At 32.7% G+C, this 14,139-nt stretch overlaps 1 protein-coding gene across 8 annotated transcripts in view; it reads right to left on the bottom strand.

The window, feature by feature from the left end:
* LOC106457879 overlaps positions 1-14,139 on the bottom strand; it is a 209,608-nt gene that overhangs the window by 104,173 nt on the left and 91,296 nt on the right. For 6 of the 8 annotated variants that reach the window (XM_022383936.1, XM_022383932.1, XM_022383939.1 and 3 more), the window contains exons 18-19: positions 4,677-4,860; positions 621-713 (exon numbers count right to left, since the gene is read on the bottom strand). In XM_022383936.1, coding sequence (XP_022239644.1) covers positions 621-713; positions 4,677-4,860 — 277 coding nt within the window. The remainder of the gene's footprint in view (positions 1-620; positions 714-4,676; positions 4,861-14,139) is intronic. The other 2 variants (XM_022383937.1, XM_022383940.1) reach the window with 1 other exon arrangement.

Here is a 14,139-nt window from a genome sequence, read left to right as displayed (position 1 = left end):
AATATTTGTTTTTTAGGGGGGGGTAGGGTTAAAAGGGGTTAAAATCCATGTTCTTCAAAATAATTATTCCATTTATCAGTTCTGAAAGAGTGATTTTCAAATATGGCTACCAACATTGAACATGAAACCACTGGAAACAATGACACTCACTCAGTTCAGAAATATAGAAAATTTTAATTGAAGATATTTATATATATATATATAGATATATATATATATCTCTGACAAAACCTCTCAGTGCTATACTCATATGGTGATAGATTTATGAACTTTCAACTGACTCAAAATATCACAACTTCTACTTAGATTAATTATAATTAACGTTCACTAAGCTTCATCATACTTACCATGATCACATTTCAAACCAACCAATTTACTTAAAATAATATTCAACCATAATATTTTAAATGAACATGAAAAATCAAGTGAACAAATAAAAAAAATATATATGTTGATTTTGTTTTCCATATATATTTTGAATAGATATACAAAACTTAAATAAAATGGCATTCAAAAAAGTTATCAAAATTTCAAACATAAGCTGTTTTTACATAAATAAAACTAATGATAACAAAACAAACAGAAATTAAAGGGATTGGTTTTTGGGAAAGGTAACTTACGCGTCTGTAACTTTTGACCTTCATAATAAGGCAGATACACATGGGTAGCATGAGTGGGTTTCCCAAACAGAGTTGTTTCCTCAAAATCGTCACCTGCACCAGAAGAACACCATAATTCACCACAACACTCACTCATTTACACCACTTCTGCTACCTTTCACATTACTTATGTTCGATCAAAATAGGTAATGATTTAGTGTTGACTGAAAGTGTTAACTGTGACACCAAAAGTATGTGTTGGGGCATCATCTCAAAATGTACCTACATTAATACCTAGTATCTAAAATAAAATAATTTATAATTACCTATTTATCCTTTAAAGTGTTTTTATTTTTTTAAAAAGAAAGAAAATTTAATAGATACTCAATATCATTTTGAAATTTTCTAACTTTTTTTAGGATTTTTTAAAGTAATACTAGCTTCTACTTGTAGGACAAAACTAAACAAAAAAAACAAGTGCACAAAAATATTCAAGGATATTGACCTGGCCGATAAAACAATACTGACTTAAATAACAATATAGTACAATAACTAAATATAAACCCATATTCACTAAAATTTTCAATAAACAAAAAATTTAAGCTGTTAACTTAGTTGAAGAGATAATGTATTTGTATGAGAAAAATACATTTAAAGAAGAAAATAGAACTATTGTTAATTTTATACCACATTTCTCATTAAACAAGTTAAAGAAAGCTGTAGGTTCGATGAGCTACATGATGACAAGTTTAATATGTACACAGTTACTTTGAATTTAAATTTTGTATGATCAAATTAATCATTAATATTTCTAATAACTTTTTTATATTGAAAGCAGTCATCCCAAATTAATGCATAATTAAACAAGGGATATTACAGTAGTGGTGTTTACTTTTAAATATTTTGATCATAGTATGATATTTCAAAACTATTGAAGATGTGTTATTTAATTTTCTGTCTCAGGAAAATATCTTATCAAACTCTGTAAGGTGTTGTTTTTAATTAGGTTTACATTTAAATTTTTCATTTCAGAGGAATCTTTTATTAAACTAGGTCAAATTTTAATTTTTTTATTATGAGAAACTGATAGACTTGGAACCAAATAATGCTTTTTTTAAATTGTATTAAGCTTCCATAGCTAAGAATGTTTGTTTTAATAAAAGTATATATATAATGATTGTTGTCCTATTTTGTTAATTTGGAAGTTTGTTTTTGGCATATAATTATGTTAGTTGAATTTGTTAGTAGAAAAGATAGATACACAATTTTCATCTCAAAAGAGTTCCAAGATATAATGTTAGTGGCTATACTGTATTTCAATAACATAAATAATTCACACCTTTCTCATTCAAAAGCACCAAACAACTTAGTCCAAGTTATAAACATACACTCAGGGTACATGTGCTTTCTTTCAAAGGTTGAGGTAGACAAGGGAAGTTTAAAATAATTTAGCAAAAACACACAAATAAATAACATGCAAATATAGCTACAATTAAATGAAGTAAAGAAGCCAGAACATAAAGTGTTTAACATCTAACAGAAAAACAAAAAAACCTGAAGCTAAGAATACTGTGTGATTTTTTATATTAAACTGTAACTTGATTCATACTCTAGTTACTATTATATCTTTTATATGTACATAAAAGAACATAATATTAATCATTAGTTTTTACTTAACATTTTATTTCAAGTTCAAGATAAGGTGGACACATAAAAAACAGTAAGTAGAAATTAGGGTAAATGAGAATGGAAACCATGCCCTACAGATTGAAAGATGAACTGATATAGAACTGGTCTCCTGTTTGTTATATGACATTGAAATAATTAATGCTTTCTTGGATTGTACTTTAGCAAGTACTCAATTATTTATGCTTAATTATATTGGTCTGATTTATATATAGGTGAACCTCACAAAAATCCTTAGCTTTCCTGAATATTTTCTACTGACTGTTAATATACAAAAGACTAACAGACTATGTTATCGTGGTGTAAATTTAAGTTATTTTCTAAGATGCCTCAATGAGTTATTTGTATTCTATTTTTATATTAACAGTTTACCATCAACTTTGTGTTTATTGAATTCTTTGTTCTAAATGCAAAAAAAAACACTATCAAGTATATTTAGATCAATGGCTTTTAAATTAAAGTACATTTAAAAATATTTTTAATAGACATTTTTTTCTACTGATACTGAGCAGCTATGTTTCATTAAACTGTGATTGGATGAAAGTTTTTGAATTATAAAATATCACATGAAGTATATGTTTTTGTTGATAACCTAAACAAACTATTATAAATTGTATTATTATAATGGTACCTACATATAACCGATTATTTTTCAAGGTTTTTCCTAAGATGAAATTTAATGGATCAAACACAAGTTAATTTGACAAAAATGAGATATTATAAGGTGATATACATGTGCATAAGTTATTTTCCTTTTTTAACAGTCCTATGAATTAAATTAATATTTTCAGTAATATGAATTAAAATGACACAAATCTGAAATAAAGAAATAAGTGAAGAAATTTAAGACCATCAAAAAAATTGTTTTACCAGACTGCTTTTTATCAAGATGCATAGAGGCCAGTTGACCCACTACATCTCTATTATCAGAATTAATTTATCATTTAGGGCATTTAATCTACATAAAAGCCAGTGTGTATCACATCACACTTGATTTCTTGAAATAGAAGAAGTCATAAAAGCTAAAATGCATTTATCCAGATAGAATAGCTCAATTACTGTCTGCCCATTATAATTTTAGTGACAGGGGTGCAAGAGGGCCATGAGGGGGGTGGGAGTGCCATGAAACCTTATAAGTGCAGTAAGTGTTGGTATAATATAATAAGCCTAAAGTAAAGACGTAGTGTGGGATCACTTATCCTTGAGCCAAGTGCATAAAATTGATCCTGAAAGTAAAAACATCAATTCAATTTTAAACTTAAATCATTTCTGAATCAACCTATTTTCTGTTATATCACCAACGTTTTTAATAAAAAAACAAATATCTTTAATCAATGGAGACTCTAAATTAAGAAATCAACAAATATTTTTCCAGTTTTGTTGTCTATACATTTCATTTTATACTTTCAGTACATAGACTAACAACATTAGGTTAAACTTTTGTTGCTAAGCAGCATGACATAAAAGTCATTGTTGGAACGTAATGTTACTGAAACGCACTGGCTTTTCTATACATTAGAAACTGTTAATCTAACTGATTTTTACCAACAATTATTCTATGAATATGCCACAAATTCATTTCATGATTGATCTTAATTTTGATTAGATTACAAAGGAATTTACTGATGTTTGACTACTTCAACTGCACTTTTCTGCCTCTTTGTTGGTCAAGCTTGATTTCACAAAATTAATTTATGTCAGTTAGCTACGAAATGTGAGGTTAGGGTGTACTATGGGATTGGTGTAGTAGTACTTGCCCCATCATTTTTTACTAGTTTTTTATAATAACTCTGTTCTTTTATATTTGTTCTTGTTAACTTCAAAAAAGGAAGAAAAAATAACCTCAGTGATCAGTCTGAAAGGGATGTCACAGGCTCTATAATTTGTGAATTTGTTGTTAATTACTGTGTTACTAGTATCACATGATTGGAAAGTGATACTAACACCTAGAATATTGGAAAGTGATAACAGAATCTATATAACTAAAAAAGGGTTATTATTATGATTAAATTGATAAATAGTATTTTAACCTCCAGAACTGATAAAGATGTAATTAATAAAATTATTGGGTACAACTGAAATAGTGACAGCAAAAACTACAACAGTTGTGAAAATTTTAATTTTACAATATTATTTCATTCATTTTAAAGCCACATTTCTTTATCCCATAGAAAGAATTGTGAAGTAAAATGTCTATAAACACAAAATGGTTAACTTAAAAAAAAAAGTAAAAACTCAGCATATATACATATATAACTAAAAACTGTACATGTAAATTCAAGTTTTAAATAAACTAAATTATAACTTAAAATCAAATATTCTTATTGTCTGTGCTAGATTTTTATCTAATTTAATTATTTCTTAAAAATACTTAATGTATCTCAACCCTACCTCCCTCATCTTCTGAATCACTCAAAAATGTCTCCTGCATAATTTCTGGAGCAACAACTTTGTATTTATCTTCAGTAATCACAGTAGTGGTGGTTGTCGTAACAGTTTCTGTTACCACTTTCAAACTTTCGACCACAGATATATAACCTAGCCGCTGGGCAATAGACAGAGGTGTTTGCCCTTGCTAAATTCACAATGGAAATAAAAAGTGATATTAGTAGGATGGTAATGCAAGCATCTGGTAATCTTACATTTTATGAATTCTTTATTAATTACTGTATACATACAATACAAAGTACAAGTGTTCACGAATCTCAATTAATTCATACATTGGTTTTACAAAATGAGCATTTGTTATATTATAATCACTTAACAAATAGTATTTCCACTGAATAAGCTTTGCCAAAAGTAAATCACAGTGACTAATGCAAACTTGGCATGCTACTAACATTCTAAGACTTTTACAGTATAATTTTATTCCTCTATAACTCATTGTATAGTTATAGTTCTGTCTTGTACTATAACTCATTGTATAGTTATAGTTCTGTCTTGTACTATAACTCACTGTATAGTTATAGTACAAGACAGAACTAACGTCATGGTGGAGTGCAAGTAGTTCAAACATCCCCATTGCACACCTACATGCTCACTAATACTATTGAGAAAAGAAACTTCAAGTGCATGTGGGCAAAAAATAACTGTCAGGTTCTTTGACAAGCATCAGTATTACAATGTATCCATTAACACTAGAGCTCACTCTACTCAATGTACATGTAGTAATGTCACTGTTATGTTCAAATAATATTTGTTACCATTCTACACTTACATCAGATGCTATCAACTGAGAACTAACAAAAATAATTCTAAACAAAATTGTTATGAAAAGTGGTTCACTGCTGGAACTTCACATAATGAAACATGACATTTCTCTTTAACATACAATTTTATGGTAAATGAATGGTTCACATTAACCATATAACAGCTTTTAAGATGTACTGAAATTGAACTTGCTTATCTGGATATATATTTATTTTTTAATACCATGTAAGTCAGTCATTTATATAAAAATAGGTATATGAAAAAATATAATTTTGTCCTTTAAAAACATGTAAAACATTATAAAAAATTGCTTAACTATTCATCTTATTTATGAAAACTATTAGAATTATAACAGTTGGTTATTAGTATTCAATGAATTTGGAAAATAACAAATAATTGTCAAATACAAACAAAACTCAACCTATATAACCTAGTGTAATTACTTTAACACTTAATAAATATGTATGTATACATTAAATGTGAAATTTGTTCCTTGTGAATAACGATGTATTTTAATTGTATAGCACTATTGAAATATGGAAAAAGAGAAACCAGTATCAGTGACAAATGACAAACTTTGCAATAAACACACACGCATATAATGCTGTGATGTACACATACTTTCATTGATCCAATGCCAAGAATATTTGGATACCATGCTAATCAACTGACTTACTTAATAAAACAGAGCTACTTTCCTCATGCATTAAAGCATTCATTTATCAAACAGCTAAAATAGAATTGAAATAACAAAATTTTTCCTTTACATGCATAGTTTCATAATGGACTACCTACAGTGTGCCCATCTCATCGACTGACCCCCGAATTTTAGCATGATAGGTCCTCAAATTTACTGCTGAGCACATTTTGTGGAGGGGGGGGGAGCAAAAGCATCACAAGGTTTAGAATGTGTCAGGATGACATCATCAAATAATATACAAGTCAAAGTATTCAAATCATCAAACAAAAATGACACAAGATTAAAGAGCCAACATTTGCAGACAAGTGCAACATGTCTGTGCCACGCAATCCCAACATGGTCAATTCTGACACCAGAAAATTTGAAGACTGTCTATCTCAGTACTTGGGACCAGAAAGGTTTCTTTGTATCAAATTGCATGTAAGTTGGTTGACATACACATGAACAGTTCACAAAACACCAAACTGTACTATCCTCATTGAAAAATTCAGCAAAAGATAAAAATTCCAAAATTGTCTATGTCTCTGTTTGGGACCTGCAAAGAGTATCTTTGTACTAAATCCCACATAAATTGGTAAAAGTATGGCCAAGAAATGGAACAAAACACCTAAAATTCTGGGTTTATCTAACTTTTTTTGACCCTCTAAAATGACTAAAATGGGCATATCCCATATTTTTGTATGTATATGTATGGAACCTTGTGAAAAAGTATTTTTGTACCAAATCACAAGTAAATTGGCCGAGAAACTGACTAAAAAGTGCTCAAGTCATCAAACAAAAATGACAAGATTAGAGACCCCCACCCCTAAAAAGACTCAAAATGGACAAATCCAGCTTTTTTGCATGTCACTGTTTTAGGCACATGAAAATATGACTGTACAAGAGCCCAAAATATACATTTTTTGGGTTGTTTGACCTTTCATTCCATAAAATCCTTCAAAAGGCCTAAATAAAAAAAATTAAAAAGGTGTCTTGGCATACCGGACCAAGTTTCAGTTAAATCTGCTGAGAAATAGTGGTTGATTGAAAAGTGTTTGGAAACAAGAAGAAACAACAGAAAACAGTATGTCTCTGTGGATACATAATTAAAATTAAATGTTTCATTGTAATTTTCCAGTATTATTTATTTTTCTTGAAGTAACAATCATTTTCTTTATATTATAAAAACCACATGTTTCTGACAAATAGCCCAAGACAATGAAACTTGTCACAGTTATTTGGTGTCGCACATTGTCCATGTATTGTACATTCCCAGGTCGCCAAATGAATGTTGAGTCAATGTTAACTAGCCAATATAAATTTATATTCATTCTAACATGTTTCATTTTAATTTAAAACCTTTCTTTTTCTTTGACTCCCCAATCATGTGAATTGAGCCATTTCATATATTTTGACATTTTTTACTCCTGGTAATGATGTGACCTAGGAAATGTGATAAATTCTTCATTTTATAGCACCATTTTTTAACATTTTAAAAATTACTTTTTTAACCATCAGTGTCATATCCCTAGAAACTTTTGCTCTCCATGCAACTTTAAATTTTCAACCAGATTTAGTAGACTGTCAGTGTCAATTTGTTGATCAAACATTTACAAGAAACACGTTACAAGGTTAAAATAAGTTTTATACTGTAGCGGCATAAATACGATAATTAACAAAAAGGATGAAGGCAGTAAGAAATGGCAATGTTTTACAATGCAGCAATAACATGGAATGTAAAGAAGATGAAAACACACGAGTTGACAAACAAAAATTATATTTTAATGGACTTAAAATTCAATGGCTTGTTCTTATTTTGCCAATTCCTAACTTACATTTGAAATAACAGAAGAAAACTCACAAACTACTTGTATTTACAAGGGTAAGTAAATATTTCTTATTCTAATATATAATGTACAAACACAGTAAAAAAAATAAGTTGTTTTTACTGTAAAACTATATAATAGCTTATCAGCACTCTGTCCACTGCGGGAAATCAAATCTCAGATTTTGGCATTGCAAAAGAAAGGAAGTGTAGCTTAAATGAAGGTTTGATTTGGTTTGTTTTGAATTTCGCGCAAAACTATTTGACAGCTATCTGTACTAGTCATCCCTAATTTATAAGTGACAGACTAGAGGGAAGGCAGCTAGTCAACACCACCCACCACCAACTCTAGGGCTACTCTTTTTAGTGTGGGATTGACCATCACATTATTATGCTTCCACAGCTGAAAGGGGCGAGCATGTTCGGCGATGATGATTTGAACTCATGACCCGCAAGTTGCTAGATGAGCACTCTAGCCACCAGGCCATTAAATAAAAAAAGAACAAACAGAAAGCGTAAAATATTACTTATATATTTCTAGAATTTGTATCGTGCTGTAGTCATGCATTTTTTAAAAAGGAATAGTTGATCACATACTGGCCAATATTCCCTTTAACATATAAAGTAATAGAAATAATTAATTAAGGAAACACACAAGATTCAAATTTGGATTCATCTGTAAAGAGCACATCTATAGCTTTTCTCATTCCAATGCCCATTTCAACCTTTTTGTTTACCTTTTCTCAACAATGGTTTTTCAGCAGCTACATGTTCACTTAGGCCATTTCATTCTAATGTTTATAATACTGTTTTTAAAGTAATTTAAACCAGTATTTACAACAAGGTCAGTATTTGACAGTCTTCTTTGTTGTAATGGACATGAGACTTTTGGAAACTCTCAACTTTCTACCTCAACCATTCTATAATTAACACTGCCAGATTAGTGTACCCTTTCCAATATTGTATACAACCTCTACTGAAACATGGTGTCTTTCCACAATTGTTGACATGGAGTATCTTTCACTAGCACTTTCACTTTGATTTATACACTCTTGTTATACAGTATTCCAGTCCTGGAAGCCATGATTGCATCACATTGCTACTACTGGTGATATTATGACTGCTTGTACTTTTATAAGCTTTATATTGGTGTGGCATTTTCAGATTAGTTGGATGACAACCAATTACAATTTAACAATCGACATTTAATTACTCTAGTGCAATTAATTTTCACCCCATAAAGTGATGGCATTCCCATATTATTTGCCTTTTATATCACCTTTTCCTCACCATTTCTGTTATTATTTTCACTGTCACATATTTGGAATGAAAATAGATCCATTATAATATATGGAATAACTGGAAAGCCAAGTATCTTGTAATGCCTTTCATGGACGTTGAACTTTGTTTAAATACGGAGAGGAAGGGGCAATGATAAGAAAGAATTAGTATGGAAGTGATGCGAGAAATTTTTTTACTAAACATTATTCATAGTAATGTGGTATGTCCCCCTTCTGCCCTCCCCCACCTCCGGCTGATCTCATGATCAACAAATCATCCTAACTCAGTGTTTATGTGATAATCATACAATGTAGTGTATACATTACTATACAGTATCACCAAAATGCTCAGAAAGCAAGGGCCGCAACACCCTTTTGAGTTTTTGTACTCGTAGCTATTACTTTCATCATGTGGTGGTTGCCATTTCATCTGCCAATGAGATAGCTCTTGTTGACACACATTGTCAACTAATGGCATCTCAAGTTTTTCAAAGCTTTTAGGTGGCTATAACCACAGCAGGGGTGGGGTTAATCTGGCTGGTGAAAGTTTGAAAGTCCAAAACAGACTACCACACCCAGTGATAGACTCACCAAGCACCACGCCACCACAATGATCCACAGTTTCCCATGCTTCCCTTGTACTAAGGTCAATCCTCAGTAAAAAAAAAAAAAAGTATAGCTATTCTGGGTACACCAGACATCAGCAACTCTCCTTCCTGAGGTGTCAGCTGTAGAAAAATGAAAGTCATGTACCTTCACATCAGAGGCAAAAGTCCAATGTCCAACAAAGGACTTCTCCTAGACCCAACAATTATTTTATTTAGGTAGACCCAAAGCTTTCTTCTTCCTATCCACTCTGTGGTTTATTCAGGTGAAATTGAATTAATTTTAGAACATTGGAATAGGCCTGCTTAACAGCAGATTCAACAAAATATTTATCACAAAGTAGAACTGAACCTCTGAAAATGAAAGAAACTGGATTTGTACTGCAGAAAATGAATAATCTTTATTGAACTCACAAAGTGTGTGTACTTGCTGTTATTAAACAGGATGGACACTTCAACTAGATGTTGTATCTTCATATTAATAGAATGAAATAATCTAGTAAATAGTCTAAATACAATGTTCCTTACTTCAGAAAACCCAGAGTGACTAGTGCTACCCAAGTGACTAGTCATTCTTATTCAAGCACAGGGGAAGCTGCAACCTGAAGATACCACCTGAACTACCATTGAAAGACACCCAGCTGTTGATCTTCTTGCACAACATGCAACGTTACATACAGCTAAGCTGCCAATAGGCAGAAAAGTTATGACCTCAATAAAATGACAAGGAACAAAAGCAGCTAAAAAGATATCAATTTAACAGCTTTCATGACCACACACTATGTGAAGACTTCACATATTCAGAATAAATGATAAATTCAGAATAACAGCATATTATTACAAGGTAGAAAACCATGGCATATTTATATACCACAGAAGTATTTGTTTTGTGTTGATATAAATCACACATCATCTTGCTCAAGGAACAAAACAGAATAACTCACTTTTTATTTAAGCATTGTGAACAACTCTTTGTTTGCTACGTTATCACAGCTAAATAATGTATTGCATAAGTTGTTTGAGTACATGAACTGGTAAAAGAATTGATAAAGTTTTAAATAATAATAACAGTACATATGTAGATGAAATGACCAACTTCAAGTACCCACTATGAAAACACCACTTCATGCACCTGGTCTCAGAAGTCATGTAGGATGTAAATAACCTAAATGTACTACATATGCATTTACCATAAAATGTGAAGTTGTCCTTTGGGGTTTAGGCTGAAGAGAACAAACACATGTTTGACATCTTTGCTGCAACAGCAGACCTGTATCAGCCAATTTTGGCAGGGACCTTTCCCCTCGTCATGTCTCCTTCACAGGCATTTTCAGACACAAATTAGCAATATAATTGTAAATTTATGAATAAATTGATAGGAAATCTGTTCTCTAATTTAAAGTAACCTTTTTTGTGTTCATTTAAACACACCTATTAAAAGTGAGCAAATTTTCTTCATACCTAAGAAAAGTTACAAACCTCATTTGGAAATCACAAGTTAAATAAATATTTATATCAAGGAAAAAAAGTAACTAAATAAAAAGTTTTGATGTATTCATTCAAGTAGAATGAAAAACATCAACACAAAGTAACAGAAGCATGCTGGGGCAATAAAATAAAGATGTTGTTTAGAAATTTTGGTAATACTAAGGTCTCTTTCAGATACTATGGAAATGAAAGTCACTTGAAGGTTAACATTTTCCTCTACTGAAAATGTATTTCTGATAATACTTACCTCTGCTCATACTGTAGCTTTATCCCGATGAAAGTTTCTCTTCTCTGCCCACCTAAGCTTGTTTGCTCCAGCTTTTATACCCCACTACGTTAATGCACCCTTATACCAGATCTATACGAGCTCCCAGTTATCACTTCCTATACACTTTTATAGACAGTACAAATTAACAGACCCAAAACCATCCATTCTGTGGGGAGGTAAGTATTATCAGAAATAAATTTTTAGTGTAGGAAAATATTATCTTCCAAAACACATTTACCTCCACTCACACTGTAGCTAGAATTCCATACTGACAAAGTGGAGGAACTAGTGAGAGCAAGGTCCACACAGAAAGTGTATGTGTAGAAAAGAGGTGTGTGAAAATTAGATATAATTATAGCACACCAGTGGGGTCTACACTACTTCTGGAACAGGTATGCTCTTTGTCCGGACCACATTAAATCCAATTCTTGGGCAGTAAAGGCCAACTGGCCATAGAGACAAAATCCTAACATCTTTAGAAGAACATGAATTTGTCCATGCCCCAACAAGGCAGACAAGATCTTACATCTCAACCTTAGAATTAGAGGGCTGTGGACCCAAATCGAGATCCATGTTGTAGTGGCTAGGGCATGAGGACCGCTGTATTGTTTGGTCTTGTTTAGTAGTGTGATATTATTGGAATCCAACCTGAAAGTTACAGAATGTTGCATGTCAAGCCACCAGAATTACGAAGAGAACGCAAGCATCACCAAAATGTACAAACCCTCACCCCCAACCTGAAAAAGCTCAAAATGTAAAAAACTGAATTTGGAATTATGAGACCTGTCATGCCTCATCAACCTGAAGAAACAGAAATTACCCAGTTGGGGATTATGAACTGAAACCTGAGAGGCAAGGCAACACCTTCTGCCCCCGTAATTACGACGAGGATGTGGAACAAATGAAGTTCAACCAATGGCACAGGAAGTGATGCTCTTGGTGCAAAATTACGAAGAGTCAAGGGCCCTCTTCCATGATCATCGAAATAAAGAGAATAACCAAAAATGAGGGCCATGCACAACCCAACCTGATAGTGAGGAGTCATTTCTGAACTTGAATTACTAAAAGACTCCCACGTAGGCCGGTCCTGCTCCTACCATACATCTGGAAAAACCATCCAAAAGTTATTTGAAATAAAGTACACAGCTTTACCCTCTTCTCCTTGAATAGAATAGTGAGCACAAGCATCATCCATGAAGCATAAACCTCTGTCCATCACTCCAACAACTGGAAACAGGGATTGTTAAGAACTCCCATGCTCCACTAGGAGAAATGAGGGATACCGTGTTGGGGACTCCCGAGGAGTTCTCTATTTTGAAAAGCAAACTGACCCCGATCTCTTCAATCTATGGGTCAGCAAGGATGGGCAAAATTTCCTTAAGCTTTACTCATGATAGTCCATGAGTGGTGGGCCAGTAGTGTATTTGTCTTTGCATTATAATTGTATACCACCCAGAAAGCTCACAAGGTGGTGTTATAGAATACCCCATCTCAACAGAGCTTGTTGGTACCAGGAAAATTATTAAGTGGTCAACTGGTAGCTAATGCAGATTTGGAAATAAGCATAACTTACCAGACAACACCCACCACAGAGTGGGATCCAAATGAAAATGATAAGAGGGTCCCTGAAGAAGTAAACACAAAAGAAATTAAATCACTCACCTCTTTTACAAATGAGCCAGGGCATAGAGAATAGCCACGTGGGTAACCGAAAACCTTCCGAGGAGGCAACCACCAAATCATGTAAATAATGAGATATAAACGTATTAGGCCTGGTCCACATACTAGCCTGTACAATCCATTCCAGCAGGCAATGCAACCAAGCTGCCAGGTATGTTGAAATATGGCAAATTTGATGAGATGAGACCCGAGGAAGTCTCCATCCCTCCAATGAAAGCCTAGAGTAAACAATATGCACCAGTTGATGAACCCAACCAGTAAAAGTGACAGGGGATAAGTCATGTAACACCTTAGGATCCCAATGGATAAACAAATAGTGATATAGACCCCAAAACCCTTCAGTGCCCACAACAGAACCCCGAAGAGCCCAAACCTGGCAAAAAAAAAATATCAATCTAAGCATTCATAAAATGGAAAGTGGAGGGAAGATGATTAGGAGAGAAATCCTTATCTCCTTTTCTAGCCACAGAAGTTTAGGGAAGAAAGGACCTATTGGGATACAACAGAACATAAGTGGAATGGTAAAAAGTCCTATGAACATGAATCTCAGATGAAGACATATTCCATCCTGGCTGAGAGCATCTATGTTCAAAGCCAGAGGGTGAGGGACAGGAGACCAGAAGGATAGGAGCTGGACATTCCAGTGAGTGGCAAAAGCAATGAACTCAGGTGTCCTGAGACAAGAGCAGATCCAACAAAAAATTCGTGGATGAAGCATGCATTCTGTGGGAAGAATTTCAATGGGACAAGATAACTGATTGGCCACAAAATTCATAACCTGGAACATAACAGGCAAGGAGAACAATTTGATGATTGTGG

Source organism: Limulus polyphemus, unplaced genomic scaffold (assembly GCF_000517525.1).
Source record: "Limulus polyphemus unplaced genomic scaffold, Limulus_polyphemus-2.1.2 Scaffold385, whole genome shotgun sequence".
Taxonomy (NCBI): domain Eukaryota; kingdom Metazoa; phylum Arthropoda; class Merostomata; order Xiphosura; family Limulidae; genus Limulus; species Limulus polyphemus.
Note: the sequence above shows the minus strand (reverse complement) of the source record. Positions and strands in the feature narration are given on the sequence as shown.